This window comes from Lonchura striata, chromosome 2, assembly GCF_050655825.1.
Source record: "Lonchura striata isolate lonStrDom1 chromosome 2, ASM5065582v1, whole genome shotgun sequence".
Classification (NCBI taxonomy): domain Eukaryota; kingdom Metazoa; phylum Chordata; class Aves; order Passeriformes; family Estrildidae; genus Lonchura; species Lonchura striata.
The window spans coordinates 117,739,820-117,767,620 of NC_140704.1; the positions used below are offsets into that span (position 1 = coordinate 117,739,820).

Sequence of the window (27,801 nt, forward strand, 5' to 3'; positions counted from 1 at the left end):
TTTTCTCAAAAGGTATTTATTCTAAGTGTCACAATCAGACACAGAGATTAAAGGACAAACAGTGTAAGGAAGATCATGCAAACCAACTACTGCCTCCCCTGTATATATATGCTGTGAACAGCTGTGGAAATTTAGGTCTACTTGGCATCCAATTCATTGTCATTTTTAACACTATTTTTTGGACTTGTTCTTTTAGAAAGGTCCCCAAACAAAACACTAATTGACAGTAAAGATCTGTAATTGGTTTCTTGTCCTCAGCAACTTGAAAAAAATTTTATACATCTTTTAGTAACTCTTAGGAAACAATCCTGCCAATGGACCTACACACAGGCTAAAAATTAACTCATGCTGCTAGTAGAAAAAAATGTTTTCTAAAGGGCATTAGTAGAAGTTGAGTTAAAATGTATATATATAAAAAGCTATGCAAGAAACTTTAAATGCTAAGCAATTTTCCTAAAAAAATAGTATGTAACAAAACTTCTTCTATTTTAATTTTTTTTTTCCTTCAGCAGAAAAGCCATGCTTCCTTGCATAAGCTGACTGGAAAAGCTTGCTCTATCAAGTATTAACCAAACAGTTCCTGTCTCCCAAAGTTCAAGTGCCATCATACTATTTCCAACTCATCTGTTATGGTTGCCACTATAACACAAAAAACATTCAACATGGAAAAACTTGGTTTTCCTTTACATTCAAGGAATTTATTTTCCAGGAGCTGTGTATACTCTTCCCATCCCCTTATGAATAATTTATACAGTGACAAAATAGACCTCCTCAGCCCCAAGCTCTAACAGAATCACAGAATAATGAGGTTGGAAGAGACCTCTAAGATCATCAAGTCCAACCTATGCTCTAACACCTCAACTAGACTATAGTACCAAGTGCCATGTCCAGTCTTTTTTTAAACACATCCAGAGATGGTGATTCTACCACCTCTCTGGGAAGACAACTCCAGTACTTTATTATTCAATAACAAATTAAATAATATAAAATTAGATATAATGAAAGAATTTAATCTCTTCTAAAGATGTTGACATGTTTTTCCTTAAAAACACATTTGCAAATATTTCTAAACATGCACTGTTAAAAAGCAAACTTTTAAAAAGCAGCATTTATATAATTTCTCATATGGAAAAGATTGTAACTTTAATAATTTACTCCTACTTGCAGGTCTATGATTGACACCAAATACTCTACATCTCAAAAATTGTTTCATTAACAAAATCAATGCAATTTAAATGAAGGGAGTATAGTATCACCTCTCCAGCCAGTTTAATGTAATGAACTGGTTAGCTGGTGTTATTGGGATAGCCTACAACACAATGCCTTTGCTTATTTACAAAGTCTAAACCCAAGTTGGCTGCCAAGCACATTAAGTAAGACTGAACACTCAAATCAGATTTAACCACTATTTAAGACATTCTTAGAAATAATGCCTGCTGACAGAAAGTAAAATACATGCTTTGGGCAATAAAATATATTGCATTGATCAAAGCTGGTTACATAAACAAGCTTAACCAACCATTGCAAAAGAGGTCATGATATCCAGTAATAAATATTCAAACCCCATGACTGCAAATTTAGTCCTAGTCCAGAAAGATCACATACAAACTAGAGAGTTAATTAAATTGTGTTTTAGTTAACAACTGAGTTTAATGTTATGAAGAACTTATATACTTTTTCTGCTTGCAAAGCAAAGTGAACAGACCAGAGAGAAACAAATTTCATTCTTACAACCAAGCAAATGTGGAGAGGCAATTTACACACAGGAGGAGCGCGTCTATTTCAGACCACAAAAAATACAGTACATTATTCACATTGTTAGAAAAAAACAAGACAATTACCAAAATGTTTAACTGGTAAAAGTTTAATGTCAACTTACTTATAAAAATGAAAAAATATTTTAAAATTCACCATACATTTGAGCAACCTGGCCCTACTGACTACCAGCTATAGGAAGGCATTTAAGGAAATGATGGTTGTGTCAAAACAAAGGCTAACTTGAGGCATGTATGCTGCTTTGAAATAAAAGAAAAGAAAAACCAAAAACCCCTCTCATTTGCAGGAAGCTAGATGCTTAGCCTAGTTTTTAAAGCTAATTACAAAATCCTCGTTCATACTGGTCCAGATGTCTTGACAATTTCTTCTTCTAACAGAACTGTCAAAAGAAAATAATGTTTTATGAGATCTTCATACATCTTAGCTCTAAATCTCTGCAAGAAGAAACAGAAATACAACACCATACTTAGGATATGGACATTACTAATTAAAGCACTTGCTTATATTTTAACCATTCCTTCAGGCAACTGTATACAGACACTTCTGTAACTGCTACCTTACAGAAGGTTTTAAGGACAAATATACTTTTTCAGGTACTGCAAACAATTCCATCAAACAATTTCTATGCTTTATATATTATTTAGATATCTTGGAGCCTGTATTTGAACAATATTTAGCAATAAGCCATGTAAACCAAGATGCATAAAATATTTTTTTATGTGACAGTCTTAATGTATATCGTGGCATGGCCCTGCAGAGCTGCAGCCTTCTTAACATAGGAAAAATATCAGAATGAGGTTATCATGCTTCCTATGGCATGTGATCTCACCTTAAACTGTAAATTTTACATGCCTTCATTTCAGTATTTCTCCGTTTTATTGAACTACCAGTGTTTCTCAGAAGCTTTATAAATTCGTTTCCCAAACTTAAAAAAAAGATTCAATCAAGTTATCACTGCCCTACACTTATCCTGGCACAGGAATACAGCATCAGCCATATCTTTTTTTTTATTGCTTCTTCTTTTCAGAATTGAAAAAAACCAGAAAAAACAGTAACAACAAAAGGTCTAAAAAAGGCCTGTTACACTCACCAAAGCAGAGATTAAAACCAGTCAAAAGAACTTTGGGTGAAGAAAAAGAAAACACAGTGACCAGCTTGTCACCACTTCGTATGGCAAAGCAGTATTGTAACTAAATGTCTCAAGGACTAAGTCCTGACTTCTCTCCCCCTTTGCCACCAACCTTCTTGAGAGATCTCACACCTTCAGTCAAAAACACATTTCTGATTTAAAGCTATTTTGCAATCTCAACATGTAATATCATTAATGGGTTAAGAAGTAACCCAAAAAGTCAACAGAAAGTGGTTTGTCACATTTACTGTAAACCCAAATTAACCACAGAGGCTGGCTGCCTGCTATCAAATATGCAGAGCAGTCTAACAGTCTTACCTTCCATCTGTTTCCACATTCATTACAGACAACAAACGTTGTCATGGGTTCATCAGCACTGCGGGTTTGAACCTTTGGCAAAGACAAGAGCCAGAGCAGAAAGGAAAATTAGTATCTTCAATTGTCGTTAGTGTGTGTTCAATGTAACTGTTTAAATAAAAGTTTAACATTAAGGAAAGAAATTTGCATAAAAATACAAGTTAACCTTATGTATCAACTGACACTGGGCTTTTTGCCTCACTATAAAGCCATGATAAACTTAAGATTTTGAGAGATCTAGTAGCACTAAAATACCAACTTCTACATTGAAACTGTGCACATATTTCTAGGAACAGATTCTACACTAAAAGTACAATGTCCAGTACAGCTTCACATACATTTACTGACACGAAGTCTTAAAAGTCTCACGACTGAAAAACAACTTGCTATTTAAAGCATCTGATAAACAATATAAAATATAAATGCAGCTGATCCTATGATGGAAATTACATTCCCTGAAACACTCTTTATCAAATTAAAGCACTCTTTCTGTGGCTGTAGGAATGATTGTAAATCAGGGTCTAGTGTGAGTCAAATGGTACATTAAATATACATAAAAATATACACATGTATATACGTATATATAATTTTCTAGTACTTAGTTCCTCTGTAAAAATAAGCTTACACACATTAAAAACAGTATCTCTCCTCCACAAAAAACCCTTATGAATATGATGTAATAAGAATTATCAAGAATTCAGCATCACAAAGAAACTTGTTTCAGTCTATATAGATACTCAGCTTGGATCTACATAAAATTTTTGGCAAATAAATACAAGAAACTTGCTTTACATAAGCACAACTAAGTAGATCCAGTATTCTTCACATTTTATAATTAGTCAGCATTTTGTTGGAAGTTCATTATGCAATTCCAAATTTTTTTTCTCTGACAATCTTTATATAGGACTTAAGGTTTGAAAAAGGAAAACAAAGAGTGAATAACCACACACCTGGGTGTATGTACAGTTCTTCTTTTTGCACTTGCCACATGTAAACAGATCAGTTTGGGTACCTCCTGTTTTAGCCATCTGGTGCTCTCTGATAGCTTCTTTGGTCAGATTTTTGCGCATTTCTTTCAGCTCATCACTTGCCATTTCCTACAAAGGACAAAGAGCAGACAGAGTTTACTAGAGAGTTTTAGTTTTAAAACAAGTTATCACTGTGTGAGCCAATTCAGTTTTTTACTTAGAATCCATGAGCAACAACTCTGTTGAAGGGCAACATAATTCTACACATTTTTAATTTTACAAGACTTAAGCTGGGCTATTTCACAGCACAGAAGCTACAAGAAGTTAAAAATGTTCTCTTTTTTAACACAGACAGGAAAAAAAATACAACGTCAAACATCTAGAAACATTTCTATGCAAATACACTTCTGAAGTTCAGAAATGTAAGCAAGGCAAGGTAGAGGACCTAGAAATCCTCCAAAGAGGCAAAAAAGATGCTCTCCCTACATTAGATCCTTGGATAATTATCTCATTGACCTACATAACATTTATTACCGGAAAAAATTTATATTGTTTTGACTTCCATATTTGTACTGATAAATACAGTACAGCCATAATTTATTATATGTCATCAAAAATCATAGAAACTTTGTTTCTAAGCACTAACCAAAGAGTTCAGAATCACCCCCTTTTCTTTTTCCTTTGAAATAGTTTTAGTGCACAAGATCTTCACAAGGTCTAGAAATCAAGTGTGCATAGCAAACCAAATTTGTTACATTTTTCTTCAATACAATTTTTTTCACTATCCCATGTAGATGTGGAATGAAAAACTTATATCAATGCTTTTTCACTTCAGAAGTAATCTTAACACTATGGTGGTTTTAGCCATTTGACATTTTAATCCAAAACATTAACAAACAAACAATGTGCGCAGGAAAGGATGAAATATATGTTGGTGCATATGTACATAACTACGTAGAACAAAGAAAATCAAAATACATACTGAAGGTACAACTTGCTTTTTTTACATATCTTTCACCAGCCTGTTTGTCCTAACCTTTATGTAAAGCTATAGTAAAAAAAAAAAAATCAACAAAAAAACCCCCACCACAACTTCAACTTTCTTTTGGAATAAAGTTAGTCACGATTTTCATTAGTTGACCGTAACTGATTTCTCACAGCCTCCAAGACACTCCTTTATATCTCGTTTGAGGGGGCAGAATCTAACACATAGGAGAACTACAGAACTGAAACAAGATGTTAACAAGATGCACTTTCATTTATCTCTCCCATAAAATCTCATTTTTCATTTAAATACCTACATCTATTTTCACTCGTAAAGACACTTCCATGGCCTCTACCCCTGTAATTCAGATTCTGCAAGCCACAAAAAAGCCACAGTCTTTCAGAAGTATGCCAGCTTACACAAGTTACTTTTATGGCTAATAAATACAGACCAGGATGTAAGTCCAAGAGGGAAATAGTTCAAGACCTGTGCTTTACTCACCTCTGCTGTCATTTTAGCAAACTTGTCAGGAGGAATGTTTCCACATAATACATTTTTCCTTAGGTTAGGGTTCTTTGCATCCTTGAGATTTGCTATCCTACTTCGTACCCTATTTTTGTATTTCATATCAGTGTTTTTTAACTCTTGAAAAATAGGTGCTTTGGATTTAAGGAACAAAACATGGATAAGTAAAATAGAGTAAAACATTAACAACTAAAAAAGAACCCTAGAAAGGATTAATTCTGGGGGGGCAAAATCTAAACCAAGGTACTTCTCCACTGTTTGTCAAGTCCTCCCCCCACCCCAACAACAGCTACTTTCCTGTTCAACACAGCAGAATTCACAACTTTCTGAAGCCTAATCATAAGTTTAGTACAGGGTCAGCAAAACATGAATTTTTGGGTAGTAGGACCTCAACTGTAACTGTGAAAATTCATCCATAACTTTATGTCCAGTTTCTTGATCTCATCCTGAGAATTAATTCATTTCTGAATGAAATATTCAAACAATGACAACTCACTAACACATTTTTTTTTGGTTAAAAAAAGAAGCACAGACCTCTGTTCTGGAATGATTCAAACACTGGCACCAGAACCACCCTTTTGAGAACTGTGAATTCATTTAGAAACAAACTTGTAGAAAATGAAATAAAGACACTAGAAAATTATTAAGACTGTTAACAAGAAAAAAATTTAAATAGCAAAGAAGAGCCCAACATTTTATGTCAGAATGCTTCAGTAAGAGATTAATATTGCTGCTACAAGGAAAACATACTGTGCAGAAAAGAACCCACACACACTCACCTACATGCATTCCTACATATTTTAAGGCAAACCATTTAGGTTGGTCTGGATTTCTAAACACTTCATTTACGTACTGATTTGTTGAACACAGTTGCCATTTTTGTTTTATATGAAATACAGAAACACTCAATATATAGAACAAGTTAATTAATTTGAAAATTACTGTGTTTTTCAAAAATACTTCTGCCCTAGAGCACACAGATATACAATAAAGGATATCTTCTTCAATCAGAGAACCCAGCTCTTCTTCATCAGCACCAATAGCAATGTAATCATCTGAGGAAAACAAATGATAAAATATTAGCAACCTGACACTCTGTGTTCTATATCCCTGAGATCCTTATAATTCCAGAATGCTGTAACTCAGCAAATTATAAAACACTTGCAGTGAGTCTTCTTTCTGTATATGTAATTTTAATTTACTGTGCACTTAACCTTTCAAAACTTATTACTTAGAACAACATAAATAAGTGAGAGAAGCAAAATAGAAGTTTAAAAGAATTAAAAACATTTAAAAACCAAAAAACTTCTGACACCTAGTTGTAAACATAAATAGAAACAAAAAACACTGTTACACAGAAAAATCTAAAATATTCCAATAGGCTTGGCATCCCTCCCATCTCCACAGCCTGTGCATAGAACAGCCTATTATAAAAGGGAAACATTTTAACTTGTTTAATCAATTGTTTTAGTCCATACAATACAAGAATAAGCAAATAAATGTTTTGCATGCATAGAAGAGAAAAATTTCATTAGAAACATGGTAATTGAATAACAAACAATCTTATTAGATTTTTTAAAATGCAAAGCAGAGATGTGTCATAAAACATGTAAACTAGAAGAAATAGACCACAGTAGTCTTGAAGGCAATAAAACACTTGAACAAAAATGTCTCAAGATAACTGTTTACTGTTTCTGACCAAAATGCTTCCTCACAAAGACATCTACCTTTCCAAGACAGCTTAAGAACAAATTATATATAATGTTTGCCTCCTCATTGCAACATGGGTATATTTCAGTGAGTAATCCAAACATCATTTGTCCTTTGATCTCATACCAAAGGCCAAAAAACAAAAAAATAACCTTGTGTTTTCAACTTACAGATCATCAGTTTACATTTGCTGTAGAAAGCAACATAGCAAAAAAAGTTTTCAGAACACTATTTCAAATGAAGACTACATAGAATTATGAATGAAGATGCTGTATGTGACTGTCTGGTCCAAAAAATGTCTATGAACTACATATCCAGATGACCACTAATTCATTAGTGGTCTTTAGTCAGTTTTGCTTATTGCCTATACCTGAATTTATATGAATTAAAATAAAGAATAAGAGAGTAAACACGGATGATTCAGAAGTCTACTTACACAGGGCCAAGTTACATTAAGCTAAGAAAAGAAACAGGAGCTTGGTCATAATTTTGATAAAGAGTAGGATGCACCAGAAAAAAAATCAGATAATTCTGAAAAGCCCAGCTTTTAGTTTGCTCCTTATTCAGCAATTCATTCAATTTGTCAGTTTAAAGACACCCAAGTGTACATGAGAGATAAAAAGGAAAAAATCCCAGAACAGTAAAGGAATTTACAGATACCCAAAAGGCATGAGGTTAAGAGCAATGCAAGACTCTATTATTCCAAGTTATCTTAATGAAATGTCTAATGAATGAAAATAGAAAGGCAGCCTTCAAAAACTAAAATCTGAAGGTTTCCAGGACTTCTGGTGCAAGAAAGGCAGTCTTGCATATAGTCACACCCTCTAAGTCAAAAAGACTGAGACAAAAAAAAAAAAAATAGCAGCCTCTATAAAAAGATTTAAATGAAGAATTAAGGAACAATAACATTCCTGAGAAGAAGATCCCCTGTTGGTAAGGTATCAGATGAACTGAGCCACAAAATGTCCTAAATTAGCAACAACAAAAATGCATTTTCAAACATTCCTGTGCCATCAAGGTTACTCATGACGTGCACCTTGGGTAAACTGGTTTATGGTCTACACACACAAATAGATGCAAACAGGGTTTATTCTACCCCGCAGGGTAGGAGAAAAAGTAGAGTGGGAAAGACAGAAATAAAGAAGGAAATAGTTAAACTTGAAAATATAGTCTACAAAGCTCACCTCCTGTTCTGAGAGCTGCAGAGAGCATTTCTCTACATTTCACTCGTACAGAGTCTGAAGTGCTTGGAGCCCGGGGAAAAGAAGGGATGAAAGAATTTGAGGGAGCACTACCCTCCTCCTTCCTGCTGCTGGAATTGCTACTTGAACTGCTAAAAAAAGGCAAAATGAAAACCAATATTAACGTTTTTTCCCCCCTTCAAATAACTTTGTTTCTGGGCAAAATACGAGTCTTTTGCTACATCCATTTGATGGTATTCCAAAATAAGAACACAGGCCACCTTTTAAAAGTTATTTATAGCTCTAGAGTCAATACAATTTTTAAAGTGTCTTTAGACTATTCACTAGGGTATTCCACACAATAGAGACACAGCAGGTATTTCATTCCATTATATGGCACATAAGCTTTAATTCTCAGTTCTTTACATTAACATGAAATCTTTTTTCCTCCCACAGAACTTTACTTTAAGAAACAGTGATGATACATCACACCAACATTCATTCTGGAGCAACTCCCTTGCATTCAATCTGCTTACTGTACTGAAGGGGTGCCATGGTCACAAAAAAAACCCCCACAATTTATGTAGTTGTGCAAACTGTAAACCAAGTTTTCAGCTTCCATCTGGACATACAGTTAGAGGTTAAACTTCAATTTTAAAATGGCTGCTGAAAAGAGATCACTATACTCAGAAAGGTATAGAAGAAATGGGCTTGCAAATACTCTTTTGTAAATGTTCTTCAGCTCCTGCAGTGAGCTGAAGTTAATGTAGGCTTCTTTTTCTGTAACATACTTGGTGTTTACCAAAAAAAGTGCAAAATGTTTATTAAACATAAAAGCTAACACACAAAAGAAGCATATGCAATTACCCCAAAGCAGAGACTGAGAGCTGTTTTACAGTTCTCAAAGCTTGGTGCTAGTACTGAGGACAGAGTATTTAACAGACCCAACAGATAGAACAAACAAAACTTGTCTGGCCATATCTTGACCTATGTACCTTTTTTTAAATCATGTCAACAGTAGCACAGTTTACTTCCCCAACTGTTTCTTGTACAACTCTGTCTTTCAGAAAAGAACACGGCAGCTGTCTCTCACATTACAAATTCAGACCAAATAGTTTTATGTTAATCTATACTGAGTGAGACTATTTGCACAGCCATTAAGAATTAAGCACCTTTCTTCTCTGGCATCAGGGCTGTTTTGTGAGGAAGATGCAGGCTCCTTTTTCTTTTCTTCAGAATCTTTATCAGTGGAAGGTCCATCTGGAAATACAAAACATGAGAAACTCTCTTCTACCCAGAAATAGTAACCGATTTAAAGCAGTGATAAAATATCATGATTTCTCCTGAACCGGTTAGAAATGCTATCAGCTCCCACTCTCTGCTTTGACCTTCTCTTGCAGTACAGCCTTCCACTTCCCAACACCCTCCCAATGCAGGAAATGGAAAACATAACAACACCTCAGATCCTTCGAGTCAAGTCCAGCATCTGCTTAAACTGGCAGTGAAGACATGACAGAAACACATACTTTAATGATTTATTTTTTCCAACACTCCTGCATTACGTAGACAGTAACTTCCCAGGTATTGCATCAAGTCTCTGGAATTTGTCTTCCATTTTTTATATACTGATGTTCCTACTACATACATGCCATTCTTTTAAATTATAGTGTGGAAGATACCATAGTTGGCAAAATAAAAAGTAATTTTCATCTTTTTGAGGGACTTTTCCAGACACACAGTATTTTCTCTGATAGCTCTTAAATTATTTGCCTTAGTATTTAAATATATTTGAATCTGCCATTCCCATAAAGGTTAGGTTTCACTACAATTTCACAAAGAACAAAAACAGAAGTCTTTATGGAAAAGAGCAATCACAACATTTAACTCTAGCACAGCAAGAATGCATATGCCCTTCCATTGTAAAGAGGATTTCAGAGTGGCTAAACTGAGTGCCTATTTGGATTTGTTCTCTAGAAAGGATGGCTCTACTGCATACAGAGAAAGCCTAGTGAGATTGGCACCACTGATTGACAGATTTTGTGAATTCTTCTTTCCAAGCCCTTATAAAGCTGCTATTACACATCTAAATTTTTAGACTGTATTACTGGAATAAGCATATATTACAAACTTTATAATTAATTAAAAACAGAACAAGAAAAGGAGGAAAGTCTGTTAAGGCTCAGTCTTGCCAAGAAAGATGTCCTGAACTAAGCATGTTAATCCTTGCTTAAGCATCTAAAAGTATCCTTATTTTCAGAGGAACCCCATCTCTGTGCTTCTCAGAGGAACTTGGTTGTATGTAATTCACAAATCTGGGTCTCTTCAAACATCGAGCTTTTTAATTTCAGAGAGTATAAAATAACTGTACTGACTTTATTTTTATTGGAACAATAAACTTAACATGATTTTTTCTTGATTTTCCTTTCCTTAACCTGTGAGTTAAGGAATTTATCCAATCAAACACCATTTTGTTAAAAGATCATCATAAAAGGAAAGCAGAGACAGCAGTACTGAATCAGACTAGGCACCAATCTACCATCCTGTCTCCAGCTGCACCTATAAAGAGATGTACACAAAATAGTACAGGAACCAGAAAAGCACAAGATACTTCTCCAGAGTATTCCCCCAGCCTTCAAGAGCTCACCCATTGTTTGCAATGTTGCATTCAATCCTTGATAAATTTAGTTTAGGGGAAAAGAGATAATTAAACACAGATGATGCACTCAAGCTGACTGTCTTTAATAAGCTGAAGATGTTATTCAAAAAAAATCCTAATAAAGATACCAATTTAATGACTTCTGTTTATAAAAATAATTTTACTAAGAAAGCAAACAAGACTATAAACTGAATGGATCACATGAGTTCTCTGCTATGACAACTGAAGTGCACTAAGAGAAAGAAAACAACTCCCATTTTTAACATGCATACTCACTTTCTCTATGGCAACAACTGATTACATGATATAATCTTTAAAGATGTTCCAAATATGCATGCAATCTCATTTAACTTCATAATGTTTTAATTTTAACTACATGCTCATTTTTGTCAGAGGCTTTAAGACAAACCAGTAGATCAAACCAGTATGTTGGGGTACAGCTCAAATCCTGCAAAGCAGGAGCTGGGCTTCAGCCCATATACCTACACATTTTTTCCTGGCACACAGTCATCAAATTCAGGTCTGACCTGGGTATCATCTCCTGCCTATCAGGCATAACACCACAGTGGTATAGCTGGCAACCAGATCTCTTCTATCAAACACTTTCACTTAGCCCAGCACCATTTCACCAAGGGCAGGCACTTGCCAACACCTGCCAATACCCCAGTGGCTTCTCTCCCTTATGGAGGGCACCTCCTCCTACAGCTGCAGACCAGGCTATGCAAGGGTGTCTCAAACCAAGGTCAGACTTGAGCAGCTGAGACTGGACATCTTCAGCAAGTAAGTCCTCAAAACTACAGCTTCTTTAATCACTGAAGAGTTTTTGCTTAATCTAGTTTCAGAAAGCTGAAAATAAAGTTATTATTATCCTAAGTGTTTAAGTTGCTTTATGGGTCATAAATTGGAAAGCATTAAAAGAGATGCTTTCCATCCTTAAACTCACACAGTAATAAGGTTGTTTTATTGAAATACTGTATTGACAAAAGAACAGAGTGTAATTAACAGCCTCCTATACAGCATTTCATCTATCCTCTGGGGAAAGAAAAATTATCCTTGACAAATTAAAAGCCCTTACTAATTAGCTTATTTTATATTCAATGACCAGACTCTTAATACAGAGGAAGAATGACATCTAATGAGAACTATGAACAACCACAGAAATTGTAACAAAGTAAGGTGGAAAAAAATTGCCCTTCTGTGAAATGGCTTTAAAAATTCCAATGTCATTCACCTCAGGAAGTCAACAGAACATTATAAATATTTATATACTACAAACTACAAGTTGTGCAGTTCCTTTTTTGCAACTCCATACAGCTATTCAAACTTACCAAATTTTTCTTCAAAACAAATGGAAACTGTCACCAATTTTAGGACTGAAAACTGTAACTTCGCAGTTTTAGCTATTGCATCTTCAGGCAGCCATAAAAAAAAAAAAAACTCAAAGCTTTGGTTTTTTATAAGAGAAGTTAATTTATATAATACTTCTTCTTTAAAATACAAGGAACATGGTAGTAATAAGAATTAGCCATTGGAAAAAGACATTTAAAGTTTAACAACTGCACCGCAGTTTCTACCTGGGTCTTGCTGTTAATTTGAAAGATACCTGAAGCTTCTTCAGTGAAAAATCCCTCCAGGGTCAAATAAGACATAACAGTGGTTTCTGTTATCAAATCAAAAATTTTAACGCAGTAAGATACAGCCAGATAACATAATTAATCTGAATGTTAGAAGCCATGAATAGCTGTCTGCTAGATTTTTCTATGTTACAAGGCAACACTAGACATTTGCTAGTAACGACAGAAAATTAGATAACATAAAGATGCAATGTTATTAATTTATAAATCTAACTTCAAATTAGGAAAAATATTAAATAAAAATTTGTCCAGGAACATTAATGAAAGGTGGCTACTCTACCTGAAAGCACATGAAAATTTAATTTAGCAGGATATCATGTGTTGCCTATTCAGGAATCACCACCAGAACTTGTAACGTTTTCTGAGTATTCAGTTTAAACAAGTTAAAGGAAAGAGATAAGAGAACAGGTACCAAATTACATAGTTATTAATTTAACAATGACCTTCATATGCAATAATTATTTAGGCTCCATTTACTAGATTGACCAAATAATCTTGAGATGCACAAGCAGCTGCACTGGTCAGCAATTCCTCTACAAGATATAGTAAGGCATGAAGGTAACATCAGTAAAGTTTCTTTGCAGTAGTAGCTCTGAGAGGAGGAATAGCTAAGAATCCATAAGTAAACAACAAAATTATGAACTGTTTGCTAAATATTTTTTTATCACCAGTGACAAAAGACCATGACACATGGAATTATTCACTATACGTGTTTTTCTCTTAAACAGTATAATGCATTGTGTGTTATCTCTCCACTGATTAACAAATTACAGACTTACTAACAGTACATGAACAGCTCCAAATACACACTTTGCAAGAGGTGATTTCTATAGCTCATACTCGATATGAAAATGAAACTACTGAAATTGTTTTTGAACTTGATTCGGCTTGATGTCTTATAAAGATATGTACTCTTCTTTTCAAAAGTAAATAATATTCATAAATGCTATTAGACTAATTTAAGAACTTGCTTTACCAGGAACATTTTTTTTAGGAAAGCCAGTAGGCTTTGAGATGTCTTTGAACAACTTCACTTATGATACATTAACATACCTGTAAGAAAGTCCTAGACTGCACCTGCTGGCTCCAGGAGAATCAAATCCAGGTTTGAAATAACAAAGGATTTTGTGAGCAAAGTAATCTTAGTATAAAATACTTCCATTATGCCTGACTGGTGTTATTAACACTTAAACACTATTTTAAAATAAAATTACTCAGGCATGTCCTTCTTTGAAATAAGAATTTCAAAATGTTTGTGGCCTCACTTTTAGTTTTCAATACTGGCAACAATTAATCACTTAATGTTAAGATTATTGTGCCATGCTTCTGCATTTTGAGTTCAGTATACAATGTTACTGGAGGAAAGTGTACCTACAGATCTGGACATTCTTTTTCATTGTATACTCCTCAGTTCAGCAAGTAATTATTTATTATGAGGGTTATATTTCTTAAGGAATTTTTGTTGCTTTTCTAACATAAGAAAAATCTCTGACAACCTAAATTGGTGTATATAGATTCATTATCTGCATAGCATACTCTGTATATTCAGCTACTTGGCAAAACAATCATTATTGGTAAATCCCATGTTATATCTGAGCACCGTTTTACTCTGAGAGCTGAATTTAGCTCCTTATGCAAATTCTAACCATCTCTGCTGTGTAGTTTAACTTCCAGAAAGTATCTGAAAGGGACCTTGCACTGTGGCTCACCCAGTGAGTCACTTCAGATGGTCACAAGCCCTCTGCTGCACAGCTTCTGACCCGTCCAAAAAACATGTGGTAACCTGTGAAGGCTCAAGTCAAGCCACAAAGATCTGGTGATTCACAACTCAAAAACTTTGATTTGTTCTCATGTTTCCCATGCATTCCTAAAAACTAAATTCTGATAGCATTGAACTGAAACATTACATGCAGCCTGAACAATGAACAATTCTTGCCTAAATTCAAAATGTCATTTATAAAAATAACTCACAAAGACTTCAGAGCTCTGAGTACAATGCTTGGTACGATTAACAGCTGTCCGCTTCTGCTGCCATCTTTGCTCCATACCATTTTACATGCACTATAAACAGCATAATCGAAACTGATTTCTCAAGCAGCTCAACATACGGTATTTCGTATTCTTCCAAGAAAGTCAAAACTAATGACAAAACAGAATAAGAGCACTTTGTAAGATTCCCACCCATACTTATACCCTATCTTTCACAGAAACTTTTCACATGAAACTTTACGTTCTAATGAGTTATTGAGCAGTGATAAAAGAGCCAAAACATTTGTCTTACTATGCTTTATTATAAGATCTACATTACAACCAAGGAAAATTTAACTACCTAAGTTTTGAATGTAAGCAGTGCTGTATTTTTAGGATTAATTTGATTTTACGTAGTAAGGGCATTACCACAATTATATTAGAGCTGGCACAATAATGTACACACAATAATATGTGTTCTGTAACAAAATTAGCACATGAATGAAGGTCACATACCCACTGCCTCAAGAAGTATTCAGTTCTGATAAATGCCAAATATTTCTTATTTGCTTTCCTGCTCCTCACATGTCTGACTTCACCTCATGCAAAATGCCTTAGTTAGAGTCTCCCAACTGTGTTAAAACAATCTGAATCTAGCAAGGTACAAAAGGGGAAGGTCTGCCTTGCCCCAGCTGTTTGTTACTGCTACAATCCCTGTGCAGGAAGCAGTAACTGCAAACAGGCTGGACCAAAAAGCGATAGTTGAAATTCCAAGCCAGAAGAAATGAACAAAATTAGTTTCCAACCAGTCAGTTCCCATCTCTGGTCTTCTGTATATCCAGCACTAGTTGTAACACAGGAGGGAGCAAAGAGGCACCTGTGCAGAAGGGAAGTCAGGACCACTCCTTTACACAGCAGCCTACACCCAGATTGACCCGCAGTGACCTTCAGGCACCACGTTCTTACCCAGAGTACTACAGCATGGAAAACCTTCAGCCAGGAGTGACACTCCCTGTTCACAATATTTGAATACTTAAACACCAGCAAACTTTAAGTAACAATGTATTAAGACAATTTTGACTGACTTAATGAACACAAGCATTAAAAAAATGAGACAATTATTTTTAGTGTCTCAACAAAAACATGGCAAATCCTTCAAAGGACAGCGATAAACAGGCAGATCTCCCCAAGGAGAGCAGCATTTGAGCACACTCCAGGTGAGAATTCTGTTGGAAATGAGAGTATCTCCTCTACTATGTTGTCTAAGCTAAGTGGCAGTATTAAAAATTTGAAGGAAAATTAACTGTCACCAGGTATTGATAAGGTTTTGTTTTTAAAACTTAGACTAATAACTTTTAGTAACTTGAGAGCTAAATCACTCAATCCAGCAGCTACTTTTAGAAGTCTTTAGAGTAACTGACGCTAATATGCAAGTCAATTTTTCCACTTATGTTCCTTACCACTTTTATATACTGATATAATAAAGTTGGTCTACATTTATGTTTAAAAATAAAAAGTATATTACTTTCACTATTTACCAGTTAACTCTGATCAGACCCTACACTAAGATCCTGTATATTTCCCGCATTTACTTTTATTATTAAGGTCATTATGAATTTTAAGGTGTTTTATCAGCATGTCTAGTATTATCCAATTTTGAGATTTAAGCATTTTCAGATATATTAAGTACTACCAAATACACTTGAATAAAACATTAACAGAAAGGTTTTAAGCTTATTAATTGCTTTAAGGGAAATTAAATAAAAAGTATTAAGTCGCTAATTAGTAAGCTGTTTAAAATTATGAAGGTTTTAGAAAGTGCAGCTCTATTTCTCACTACCTCCAAGTTCTAACAGATTTTAACATAATTTTTACTGTTTTTTTCTCTTCACAAATCACTTCATAACCAAACATCAAAGCCTCCACACTCTCACATGAGATTTTGCAACAATTCCTCAGAGTACTTGTTATATTTGACAAAGAAAATAGTCAAGAAGTTTGTTAGTGCTTAGTGCTGCAGTACAGTCACTCCAGCTCAACTGCAGGCAATGAGACTTCAGAAATGAATCACATCAGAGAAGCTGATTTCCTGCTGCCTGCCAGCCCCAATAAAATACATTAACTGCTTCTCTGCACACACTCTCACAGTAATAGCCCGGTGAGAGTCAAAGAGTAAAAAACCAAATGCACCCGCGCAGGAAGTTTCAATATTCACACAAAAGCACAAATATGTCTAAAGCAAGGCAGTTTCGATGATGAGCACCAAGGCTAGACAGAGTTAAAACATGCAAGAGCAGGAACATTCCTGTTGCCATACCTAACAGCTTTTTCCAAGACTTGATAAGAGATTTTGCTAAAGATGTAACCTCTTCATCTGTGCTCTGCTTGCGTATTGCATTCACTGACATTCCAATTCTGGTAGACTGCAAAGGAAATAGAAATGTACATTATCACAAGTGACATGAAGGCAACTTAACAAATAAACATATATAAATTTGTACTTTGACATTAATTTTTACAGTATCTTTTTTCTTTTGTGGTGGGTTTGTTTCCTTTTGTCTTGTGATTTTCAGGACAAAATACTGCAAGCCTTTAACTTTAAAACATGGACATTTTAAAAAGAAATACCACAGTATTACCATCTATCATCATCATAAAAGTTTGGGGAGGGGTGGGCAGTGGTGGTGGGCACAAGGTTTAAGGACTATATTTCTATTTCAGCACTATAAGAAGCTTGCTAACTTCTTCACTGACATCATACTCTTAGAATTACCATTTAGAGCCTGTGGAAAAAGCTGTAATAACCAGCTGGGAGCAAGTATGTTTTCGGTACGTAAAAATTTTGCTGATACTGAGATTCTTTAGAATCGTTAGCACAGAGAGTTCTGACTTTAGAGAGACGCAGAACTCTCTGTGTTTAAGATTTTAAAGAATGAGCTACCCTATTTTTCTGAAGAGGCCAAGACGGTGACAAGCTTTAAGCCTTTGCCACTACTGCCACCTACAGAGTGAATATGAGAGTAAGTTACAAATCACGCCTTTCAAGACTCAGAAGATGAGGACATCAATATAGCTCAACAGTAACATTTTAGAAGATTTATGGCTAATACATACATGTAACAAGGAGAAAATTTCCACCCTTTTAGCTTCACAAGAGAAGAAAAGCATTTAACAATATAAATAAGAATTTTATTATCCTTTTTTATTCTGACTGATGACTAAATTTTTTTATCTGATGCTAAGATGATCAGTTTTGTTGCATTACCATTTACAGGACTCACTAAATATAAATTACTCTACTTATTTTTGCAATAGATCATCATAAATTTCCTTATTCTTAGAAGGAAAATTTTAATTTTTGTGGCTTGCTAAAAATGGAAATGGTTTTTCCTGTAAATTGCTTCTTACAACCCAAACAACACTTTCTGAGGCACCACAGATGTGCTAAGTGACTGGAAACATGCTGAAATAATCCTTAGCTATTTCAGCCAAGGAAACACATTAAATAACCTCAGGCCTGAGCATCAGCTCTAAACATGTATTTAACGAAAACAGATGGTTACTCACCTGTAACTAAAATGTTCCAAGATGGACTCTGCTCACCCACACACCCACATTAATGGTATTGGCCATTTCTCTTGTTATTTTGAACACTTAAATCTCAACATTATGTTCAGATAGTAAAAAATAACATGTCCTTGAAAATACGTAAAATACCACATCTGGATGAGAAAAATGTATCTACCAAAAAACCCAACCCTCCATTAATAGCTGGGCACAACAACAGCCTGTGCTTATCAGCAAAGGGAAAACACACCAACTTACAGACTTACTTAACTAAGTAAAATCCAAAAACTCAAGTAAAACTCAAAATTAACCAGAAAAATTTCTTCTTCTGATCACACAATTGAGACAGTTTATGGGAACTTTCTGAACTGCCAGCTTTCTTATAGCAGTACATAAAAAGAACTCACCTATTTGATTTTAGAGAGCACTGGATCAGGTCTACCTGAAGAGAGGAAATAATGATCTACTAATTTATCTGCCTTCTAACTGGCACAGATAGTCACAAAAGATCAGTGTTATATTCTCAAAATTACTATATTTTAGTGACAAACCAGCTGACAGTATTTGAAATTTCCTTCGTTGTCCTGTCTGTAGAGCTGTTCTTGTGATTGCCTTTGTTAAGTGATAAACTCCAGTATTTTCATTCTTCCCCATTTTAAATTCTAGAGTACTTTACATCTGCTTTCAGAGTAAAGACAGTCAAAGACAGCATAAAAGCAGCTGTTTTCACCCTGAAGCACTGAAGCTTTGGCCAGCAGCCCTCAGTAGGTATGAGCAGCAGTGACCATAAGTAACCTATGAGAACACAAAGCACAGCACATGGTGGCAGCAGATGCTCTCTAAACCAGAACAAATGCAAAAATGTAAGGAACACAGCCAGGGAGGAAGAGCAACTACCGAAGTAAGCAGACGTGCTTCCAACTTTAAATTATAAGTGTATGAGGATAAAGAATCAGTGAGCACTGGGACCAAAGCAGAGCCAAACCAACCACTGAAGAATAACCACCCCTGGGTTTCTACATCTTGCCAGTGAACTGGCCTGAAGCCATTAACAAGGGTTGCACATCACAACCTAGTTCTGTACATGTGTGTGTAATTTCCTGTAAAACCTGTTTGTGAAAATAAAGCCTGACTGTGTCACTCACTGTTTAGCTGTGCACTAACCACAATTAGCACCAGGGACATGATGCCTTTAATGCTGTGAAGCTGCTAAACAGATTTGCAAGTCAGACCACTGGATAAATTGTGTGAGGAAGCCTACTGGCTCCCTGCCTAGCTGAGCAAGGATCAGTTTGCTTACATAAAACTCATCAGATGTAATACAGTGGTATTACTGCCTGCAATCACCAGTTTTCTGTGAAAATAAATGTGGCAAGAAAGACACAAGACACCAACACAAGTCCAGACTACTAATATGCACCTTCCTGTTGCACATACCTGAGAAACTAGTCAGAGGACCTCATAATTTCAGGATTAAGTAGCAGTGGTATTACATGAAAAATCATAACTTCTCTTATTACACAGGAATAACAGACTTAGCAGAACTTTTCTCAATGTAGCCAGTTTTCAAAACTTCAGAAAAATGGGCATGGAAGTATGCTTTTTCACTTTTGTTCCACATTTCATCAATTTAAACATGTTTGTCAGAAGTCTTGATCTACACAGAGGAAAATTGTGCTTCTACTATCTCATGATCATCACCCTTCCTGACACTGGCATGCTAATGCTCCACCAGAGCATTGAGTACAATTACTTTGCATTTCAGCTCTTGCTCTGAGCTCACCATTGCTTAAGCAAATTTGGGAGGCCAACAAAGAAAGCTTATGTCAGACTTAATATATTATCAAACTCCCAAGAAAAAAAATAAATTTGAGTCCAAATATGTTGCTAAATGCAATCTTATGCAGTGGAACCGTTTTGAATACAGCAATGGATATTTATGAAAAGCTTCCTAACTAAGGTACAGACAATGCAGTATGCAAGAGTATCCCAAAGTACCTGAAATTACAGAGCACTTGCAGAGTGATTTTTAATTCCAAAGTCAAAATAATATTATTATACTTAATGCAAAATATAATTTGCATTAAGACCTGCACAAAGAAACTCCAAAAAATCAGGATAACCAAAGGGGTTTTCGGTTTTGTTTTTGTTTTGTGTGGGGTATTTTTTCTGGAGGGGATTAAGTTTGTTTTCTTTTTAAAGAAGAAGGCTGAATATAGGGGATAAAATATCAGAGGTGTACCAGCACTTATGCATAAAAGTGACACCTTATTTTGTCAGAAATAATATTAGTAATAACTTACTAAGTACATTCTGCAAGTATATAGGATGCATTAATCAAAAATGTTACTGCTTCTTTAAAATTTGAACTTTATGCTAATTCTTTATCTCTGACTATTCATTGCCCCTTAGAAAAAAGTTACTTTTCAGTCTTCTCCAATTTATCTGGCTACTACAGCAAATCAGGTCTCATATTTAACTCTGACATTTGAAAATTTTCAGAGATAGGGAATATCTGGCTAATTTGGAATAAAAATTGCTCACTGATGAACTACGTGACAAGCTCTGAAACTTGACATGCAAGGAAAGTTTATTTTTTGAAAGAATTTGCAAATAATATATGACATATTGTTAAATATGTAAATCTAAGTAACATTAGTGAGAGTATCCATGCAGCTGGGAGAGATTGTATCCTCCATCCCTCCAGCCCAGAAGAGTAAAAGAGGAGAATATTTACCTTAAGAGATACATTATTCAGAATGAAGGGGGGGGGGGATGTGGAGTGTTTGTCAAACACAACTTGCCTAAAAGGTATCAACTATGTTTCTCCTCACAAGACAAAACCAGAACTAACTACATAAGAAAAGATGTGTCAGCTGTAATCAGGTGCATTCTCCTTCAAGAGGAAGGAAACACACCACATTTGTGTTGGAGTAAAAATATGAGAGTCTATGTCCAGTAAATTTGTAAGCAGCTTTTCTCCCTTGTGCATGATCAAATTCACGACTGTCAACTTAATCAGAAAGACAAACTTTAAGAGTTTGCTACAGGAAGAAAATATTCAAGTGTGCTACATCAGGTGATGTGAGACTAGACTACCACGTAACAAAACTGATGCTTCCAAGGACTTTGGATTTAGGAATCTATTTAAATAGCATAACCTTCTTTCAGATCTGCTGGCTCCACCTTCTTCATTAGGGAGTTAACATTTGCAACACAACAACAATAAGAAAATCATACCTGTAGTAACTCAAGGGTCATGGGAATATTCTTAAGCTCCTTCAACAAATCAAGAGCTCCTGCCTAAAAAAAGAAAAAAAAAATTAAAAAGTCAAGTTAGCAGCAATCAGGAACTTCAAATAAAATATCAACAATATAAACTTATCTGCCTTCAGGGACACATACTAGGTTCAAACCACCAGTTCTCAATTTATCCACAGAACTAGAACAAAGAATGTTCCACTTCAGAAACTCTAAACATGTGTAGGCCTCAACTTGGAAATCAAAGTATTCACTGAAAGACTAGGGGAGTTTTACCCCATGTAACTCAAATGACAGTCAAAGCATTCTGTCAATTACTACTTAATCAGCACACATCTTCAAGGGTGCTCGCATAACAGCACCAGAAACAATCCAGACAAGAGCAGCAATTTTCAGTTCATAACAACCACATCAGTTTTAGCACGAGAATGTGGAGTTGAGAAGCTTTGCACAGTCCATCAATAATGCACACATATATATAAAACACACACAGATTTCATTCTTAACTGGTTTTGTGATGACGTGGTAAAGCCACATACTGTGGGATTTTCTTCTTCCCCTGCTAAGACTGCTAGGAAAGGTACTAACTAATTCTGGCTAAGCAGCTTTCTAGAGAGATGATTCAAGTTCAGAGTTTGTACTATTAGATGTTAACAAAGTCTCTACCCAGCTACTTTAACAATTCATTCCTTAGCAATATAGGCCTTACTTTAAAAAAGTTTGCCTAAGTGTGAGCGCTATAATTCTCTTTAACCTCTCCAACCTTGATGATTTACCAACTCTACTTCAGCAAAGCTCTGCACCATCCACTTGTGACTGCGCACGTGGGCTGTCAGCCTACACAAACCTCCCAAAGGCTGAGATGATTTGGCTGTTATTCAAGTGCACGTGGTGCTGAACCTGGAAGCTGTGAACAGAAGGGAGGCAACAACTGCCCATGCATCCAAGAGGCCATTCAGTTCACTCACAGGCTCAGTTCATTACTTTTTCTTTTTTTTTTTTTTAATTCATAAGGTTTGGAAATAAATCCCACAAAATTTGCATTTGCAAATCTGTGGAATTTGATTAACTTTCCTTACCTCTCAACTTATCCTATTTTATTTTGCATCTTGCTTACTTTTCAAATTCTCCCTAAACAACTTCCATTATAATGCCTGTTGCAAGGAAACATAAATTATTCTGCTCCACCCGCATTCTTACACTTTAACTGCTAAAGATAAAATAACTACCAAGAGGCTGAGGAAGATGGAAGTGGAACTTTGGTGTCACATCTAAAAACCCTCAGCTCTGGACACCTTCAAATGTTGGCTACAACTTCTGTTTTTCAAACACTTCTGACCCAAAGAAACCTCCAAACCCAAACATTTCACCAAATTCAACCTTACACAAATTCAATTAACATATAAAGCTAAAGCCTCACTATTTTGCCATGATAGCAAAAGTTCCATTTAATTTTTATTCATATTATACAAAACTTCTCCAGTCTTAACCAAAGAATTTTAGCAGCAGTGATGCAGGACTGAGAAATGTCACAATGTTTTCAGGTGCTAAATTGAGTTGGCACACTAAACCATATCTTTCTCTCAACAGTCATAAGCGTGGTTTCTTCTGTGCAAACACAGATCCAAATAAAGCAAGTTAATTATCTTCACTGCTACAAAACATAATCAAATTCAAGAAAATTTTCTTAGCCAAAACAAAACTAATGACAGAAGTCAATGTGCCATTTAAAAAAATATAATCCAGTAATACTTACCTCCAAACCAATTAAGTTATTAGCACACTGCACACAGATTTTAATTTTAAAATTAACACAGCTGATTGTAGTCTGCAAATTCAATATGAAAGTAACACTAATGCAAAGTAGCACTCTCTTCATCTCATCTTAGATATACAGTCTAGTCAAAATTCCTTTGTCTGCTATATCCCTTCCCAACTGTACATATGAAAACAAAATTATTCCCAGAGTAATTGTTTTCCAATACTAGCAACTTGATACATAACAGGTTAATAAACCATGCAACAATTAAAAAGAAAAAAAAAACAGAAAACAATTTAAAAAAACAAACAAAAAACCCTACCAACAAGAACAAAAAAAAACCCAAAAAACAAACAAAAATACCCACCACCAACAACAACAACAAAAAAAACAACCGAAACCCCCATAAACAAAAATCAAAACCAAAAAACTAAAACCCAAACAAAAAACAACAGGCTAACAGCTGATGTCTATATTTTATGCTGGTTTCTGTATCAAATTACTAAAATTGATAATGCACTAATCCTTTCTAAGCCTTCACTTCTCTAATCAATTATACTGTGCACCAAGAATTAGATGCTTTCAAATTAAATTTATATTGGTTTTAAACTCATACCAACTAAATATTTTCATAATTGCTTTCCTTAGCATAAAGTCAAATGCTCTCTGTATCTTAAAACTAGTGTGGAAGTTGCACAGTATAATTTGTAACTACTTTTCTCCTAATCTAAGACTTCTGTGTTCAAAACCCCCCCCCAACCATTAAGACCACTGTTATAAACTCTCATTTAAAGGCATTTTTATAATTTTATACAAAAAGAAAGGCAATGTCCCATTCTCCTAGGCTGGCTGGCTTTCAATTTACCTTGTCACTTAAATTAACAGAAGTTAGCTTCATACAGACCCAGTAGATTATTCCTCCCAGCTTCTTTCAGTTGGTCAGATCACAACAGCACAGAATGGTATTTTAAACCTGAGCTTCAGGCAATAGAAAATGAAATACATTTTTGAAGACACCAGAGCTATCCAGCTATAATTCCCTTCTACTTAAAGGAATATACATTTAATAACACAGACAATTTTATTTTCTTCTCTAAGTTTACTCAGGTGTTCTTGATTTTTTTTAATCCATGGGTGCAGCCTTAGTTTTCATACTATTTATTACAACAGCTTAATGAAAGAAAGGTGTACTTACAACAGAAGCTCAAAGGAAAGCACTACAGGTTTTAATCCAATCACAGTTATGAAGGAGTAGTATCTATTTCAATTTGAAGCAACAGCAGAAATGCGTATCACACAGTGCATTAAATACTAAATCAGATTATTTCTTCCTTCAAAACAAAAGAACTGCATATATCACTTCACTAAAATAGTTATGAAATCTGCACAGCTACAATTAAATCCTTAGTCAGGGCAAATCATCAAAAGTCTGACTCAGAAAGAGTGTCTGCATGGCCTGCCCTTTTAACTCATCAAAAAACATGCCACACAGTGCTTTGCCACAACCCAGTCACCTTTTGTATGAGAGATCAAACAATTCTTGTCATCTGACTCTTGACAGCTTTAGAGAGAGCAAGTATCAAATCTTTTTTCTTTTATTATTAATGCATCTCATCAAATTATTCTCTTTCAAAGACACAGACCAAATACCTGATCTTGAAGAGTAAAAATGGAGAAAGGAACACAAGAGGTTCTCAAGAACAGCATTATTCAGTGGGTACTTGTGTAAGAATGCATTTATCAATTCTTCTTCACACCGTTGTGAGACAATAAAGCACCTTTTCATAGAGACTACCTTAATAATTTTGCTAAAGTTAGCATTTTAACTGCAGGACAGAATTAGGTAGGAAATCACTTTGTACAATACAGAAATACCTTGTAAATGACAAAGGCTTAGTAAGAAAAACACTGAGACACCTCCTGGTTTGAATACTAACATACATCCTCTCCTTTGATGCCACTAAGGGTTTTTATCATGCTACACACATGTGCTTTGGACAAACTGTCAGATCTCCACTCTTGGCCACAGTGGCAGCTAACAAAGGAGCCACCTGTGTGTATCAAGGAGCCTGACTGAAGCAGCTCTGTTTCCACACAGTACAAAAGCCCAACGCCTCTGGTACTCCCATGCTCTCACTGCTGGCACAGAGGTGAGCATGAAGGTCCAGCTCTGGCTCCAGCCAGGCACAGCCTGGCCCAGCTGTGCCTGCTGTGTTCAGCCACGTCACACCTACGCTGGCCCCAGGGAAGTCACCGCAGCACTCCCCGGAGTTCTGAAAGTTAATTATGTTACACATGTCTGAATACATGTTCCCAGCTGCTGTTAGGAATTTTATCCAAATTCCTAAGCCTCTCAAATCACAGAGAAATACCCTGTCATCACCTGCAGCATTCCTGGTATGGCTACTCCCCAGGATTGTCCTCATGCTACCTGAGAGCTGTCATTTTCTTTCTGTTATCAGAAGTTTTACAAATAAAATTGAGCTGGCTGCCCTTTATCAGTCTCATGACCGTGATATTTAAGCGTCTCAGTCAGTAAGTCTTCACCCTTTCAACACCTTGTAGGAAAGACCCACGACTTCAGTTTTACAGAACGTGAGACAGCAAATGCTTTTGTGTTTAAATGCATGGAGACTAGAAATAAAAACAAAGAGGGAAAAACAATGGAGTTAATAAATACCAGTCATAAAATATTATTTCCTCTAGACAAGGCTCCTGCTGCCACAATATATCATTTAAGAGTTTAAATATATCACAGCTAAACCAAGCCATATTATGGAACCTCAGGGATTGAAGCATGTCTTGTATGTACTTACAATGAATTTGTTTGCATTCTGAACTACACAAATCTCCTTGGTTTAATAGTCAGTATTTCTAAAAATATGCAAATATTATTAATCATGCTCTTTATACTCTCCAGTATTAAGCAATAACAAAACTACTTCTAGACAGTGGAATTGCACAGTGTTGAGTTCTAACTATTACTGGTAATAAGCTTTTAATGCATTATCATAACATATAGGAAAAAACCCCTAAACTTTATGTATATAATAGTACCTTGCAGGAGGAACAATAATCACATATACATACACAAATTTCCAGAAAATAACAATGTGCCCACCTGATAAAGAAAAAGTAAACAGAGCTGACAATTTACTTGCGTGCTATTTTATGTATAACCAGAATCAGTTATCTGGTTGTTGCTCTACACTCTGATTTTACTTACTTTGATGTGTTTGCAGGTACCATATAAAAACCATATGTTACCTCAGCTCTGTAAGAAGAGCATACATGACAATAACACTTGAGCTAAGCCAATTGAATCCTACCAAACTATATTCTTCCCCTGTCCTGAGGCATGAGTTATTCCTCAGATTAATAAAAGCAATTAGAAGTGTTGCAGGTTAGAGAAAAAAAAAAAAAAAAAAAAAAAAAAAAAAAAAAAGGAAGGAAGGAAAAAGGCTCACATTCCTCATCTGCGAAGTTCACCCATTCAACTCTGGCCCTGCCGCAGCTGGGTTTGGGCTCTTCACTCCTATCTTAGTTTTCACATCCCCCTAAAACTCCAGCTTTCACACCAAAAGCGACAACACCCATGTAAGGGCCCATGTCCGCAGGTTTCTCCTGGGGCTGGCAGGCTTTCCCTCCCCGCGCAAGGCCAGCCCCGCGGTCCCACGAGCAGGAAGCGGCGGCGCAGCCGCTCCCGGCCAGGGCCGGTGCCCGGGCGGGAACCTCCTCCCGGCCGAAGGCGCTGGAGCGGGGCCGGCGGGGCCGCGCCGCCGGGGACAGAACCGGCTGCCGTCCCCCTCCTGTGGCGGGGCCGGCGGCGCCGAGGGAAGCGCCGAGGGAAGCGCCGAGGGAAGCGCCGAGGGAAGCGCCGAGGGAAGCGCCGAGGGAAGCGCCGAGGCCGCCGGGCGGCGCGGGGGGACAGGCCCCGCGCCCGCGGGAAGGAGGCAGCGCGGGGCCGGCCGGGGCCGCGCCGGGGCCCGCGGCGCCGCCGCCGATCCGCCTCCCGCCCCGTCCCGGCGCTCACCGCGTTCTTCTTCTGCACCATCTTGTCCATCTTCTTGGCGATGCGGATGATCTCGTCCTCCGTGGCCATGGCGGCGGCGGCCCGGGCGGCGCCAGGCAGCGCGCGTCGAGCGCCGGCCGCGGGAGCCAGGCTGCGCTGCCGCTCGCCGAGAGCAGGGGCGGGGCTGCGGAAAGCCCCGAGCGCAGCAACAGTGCAGCGAGGCGTCCGACCTCCAACAACCTTCACTGGGCACTGCACCAAACCCGACCGAGCTCTAGAAGCGTTTGGACAACGCTCTTCAGGCCCATGGTGT

General features: G+C 36.4%; 1 protein-coding gene across 3 annotated transcripts; it reads right to left on the minus strand.

Moving 5' to 3' along the window:
- TCEA1 (transcription elongation factor A1) lies at positions 1–27,616 on the minus strand. 3 transcript variants are annotated; one of them, XM_021555693.4, is made up of 10 exons: positions 27,510–27,616; positions 21,697–21,759; positions 17,207–17,312; positions 9,804–9,891; positions 8,635–8,780; positions 6,739–6,795; positions 5,717–5,871; positions 4,213–4,359; positions 3,224–3,295; positions 1–2,155 (listed from the first exon to the last, which is right to left on the minus strand). In XM_021555693.4, exons 1-10 carry the CDS (start codon positions 27,576–27,578, stop codon positions 2,147–2,149), a joined length of 912 nt encoding a protein of 303 aa, XP_021411368.1. In that variant the 5' UTR covers positions 27,579–27,616; the 3' UTR covers positions 1–2,146. The 3 variants fall into 3 exon arrangements, with proteins under 3 accessions (XP_021411368.1, XP_021411367.1, XP_085429942.1); XM_021555692.4 differs by having other exon boundaries at positions 8,635–8,783; XM_085573816.1 differs by lacking the exon at positions 27,510–27,616 and adding an exon at positions 26,944–27,362 and having other exon boundaries at positions 8,635–8,783.
- Positions 27,617–27,801: the final 185 nt, after the last annotated feature.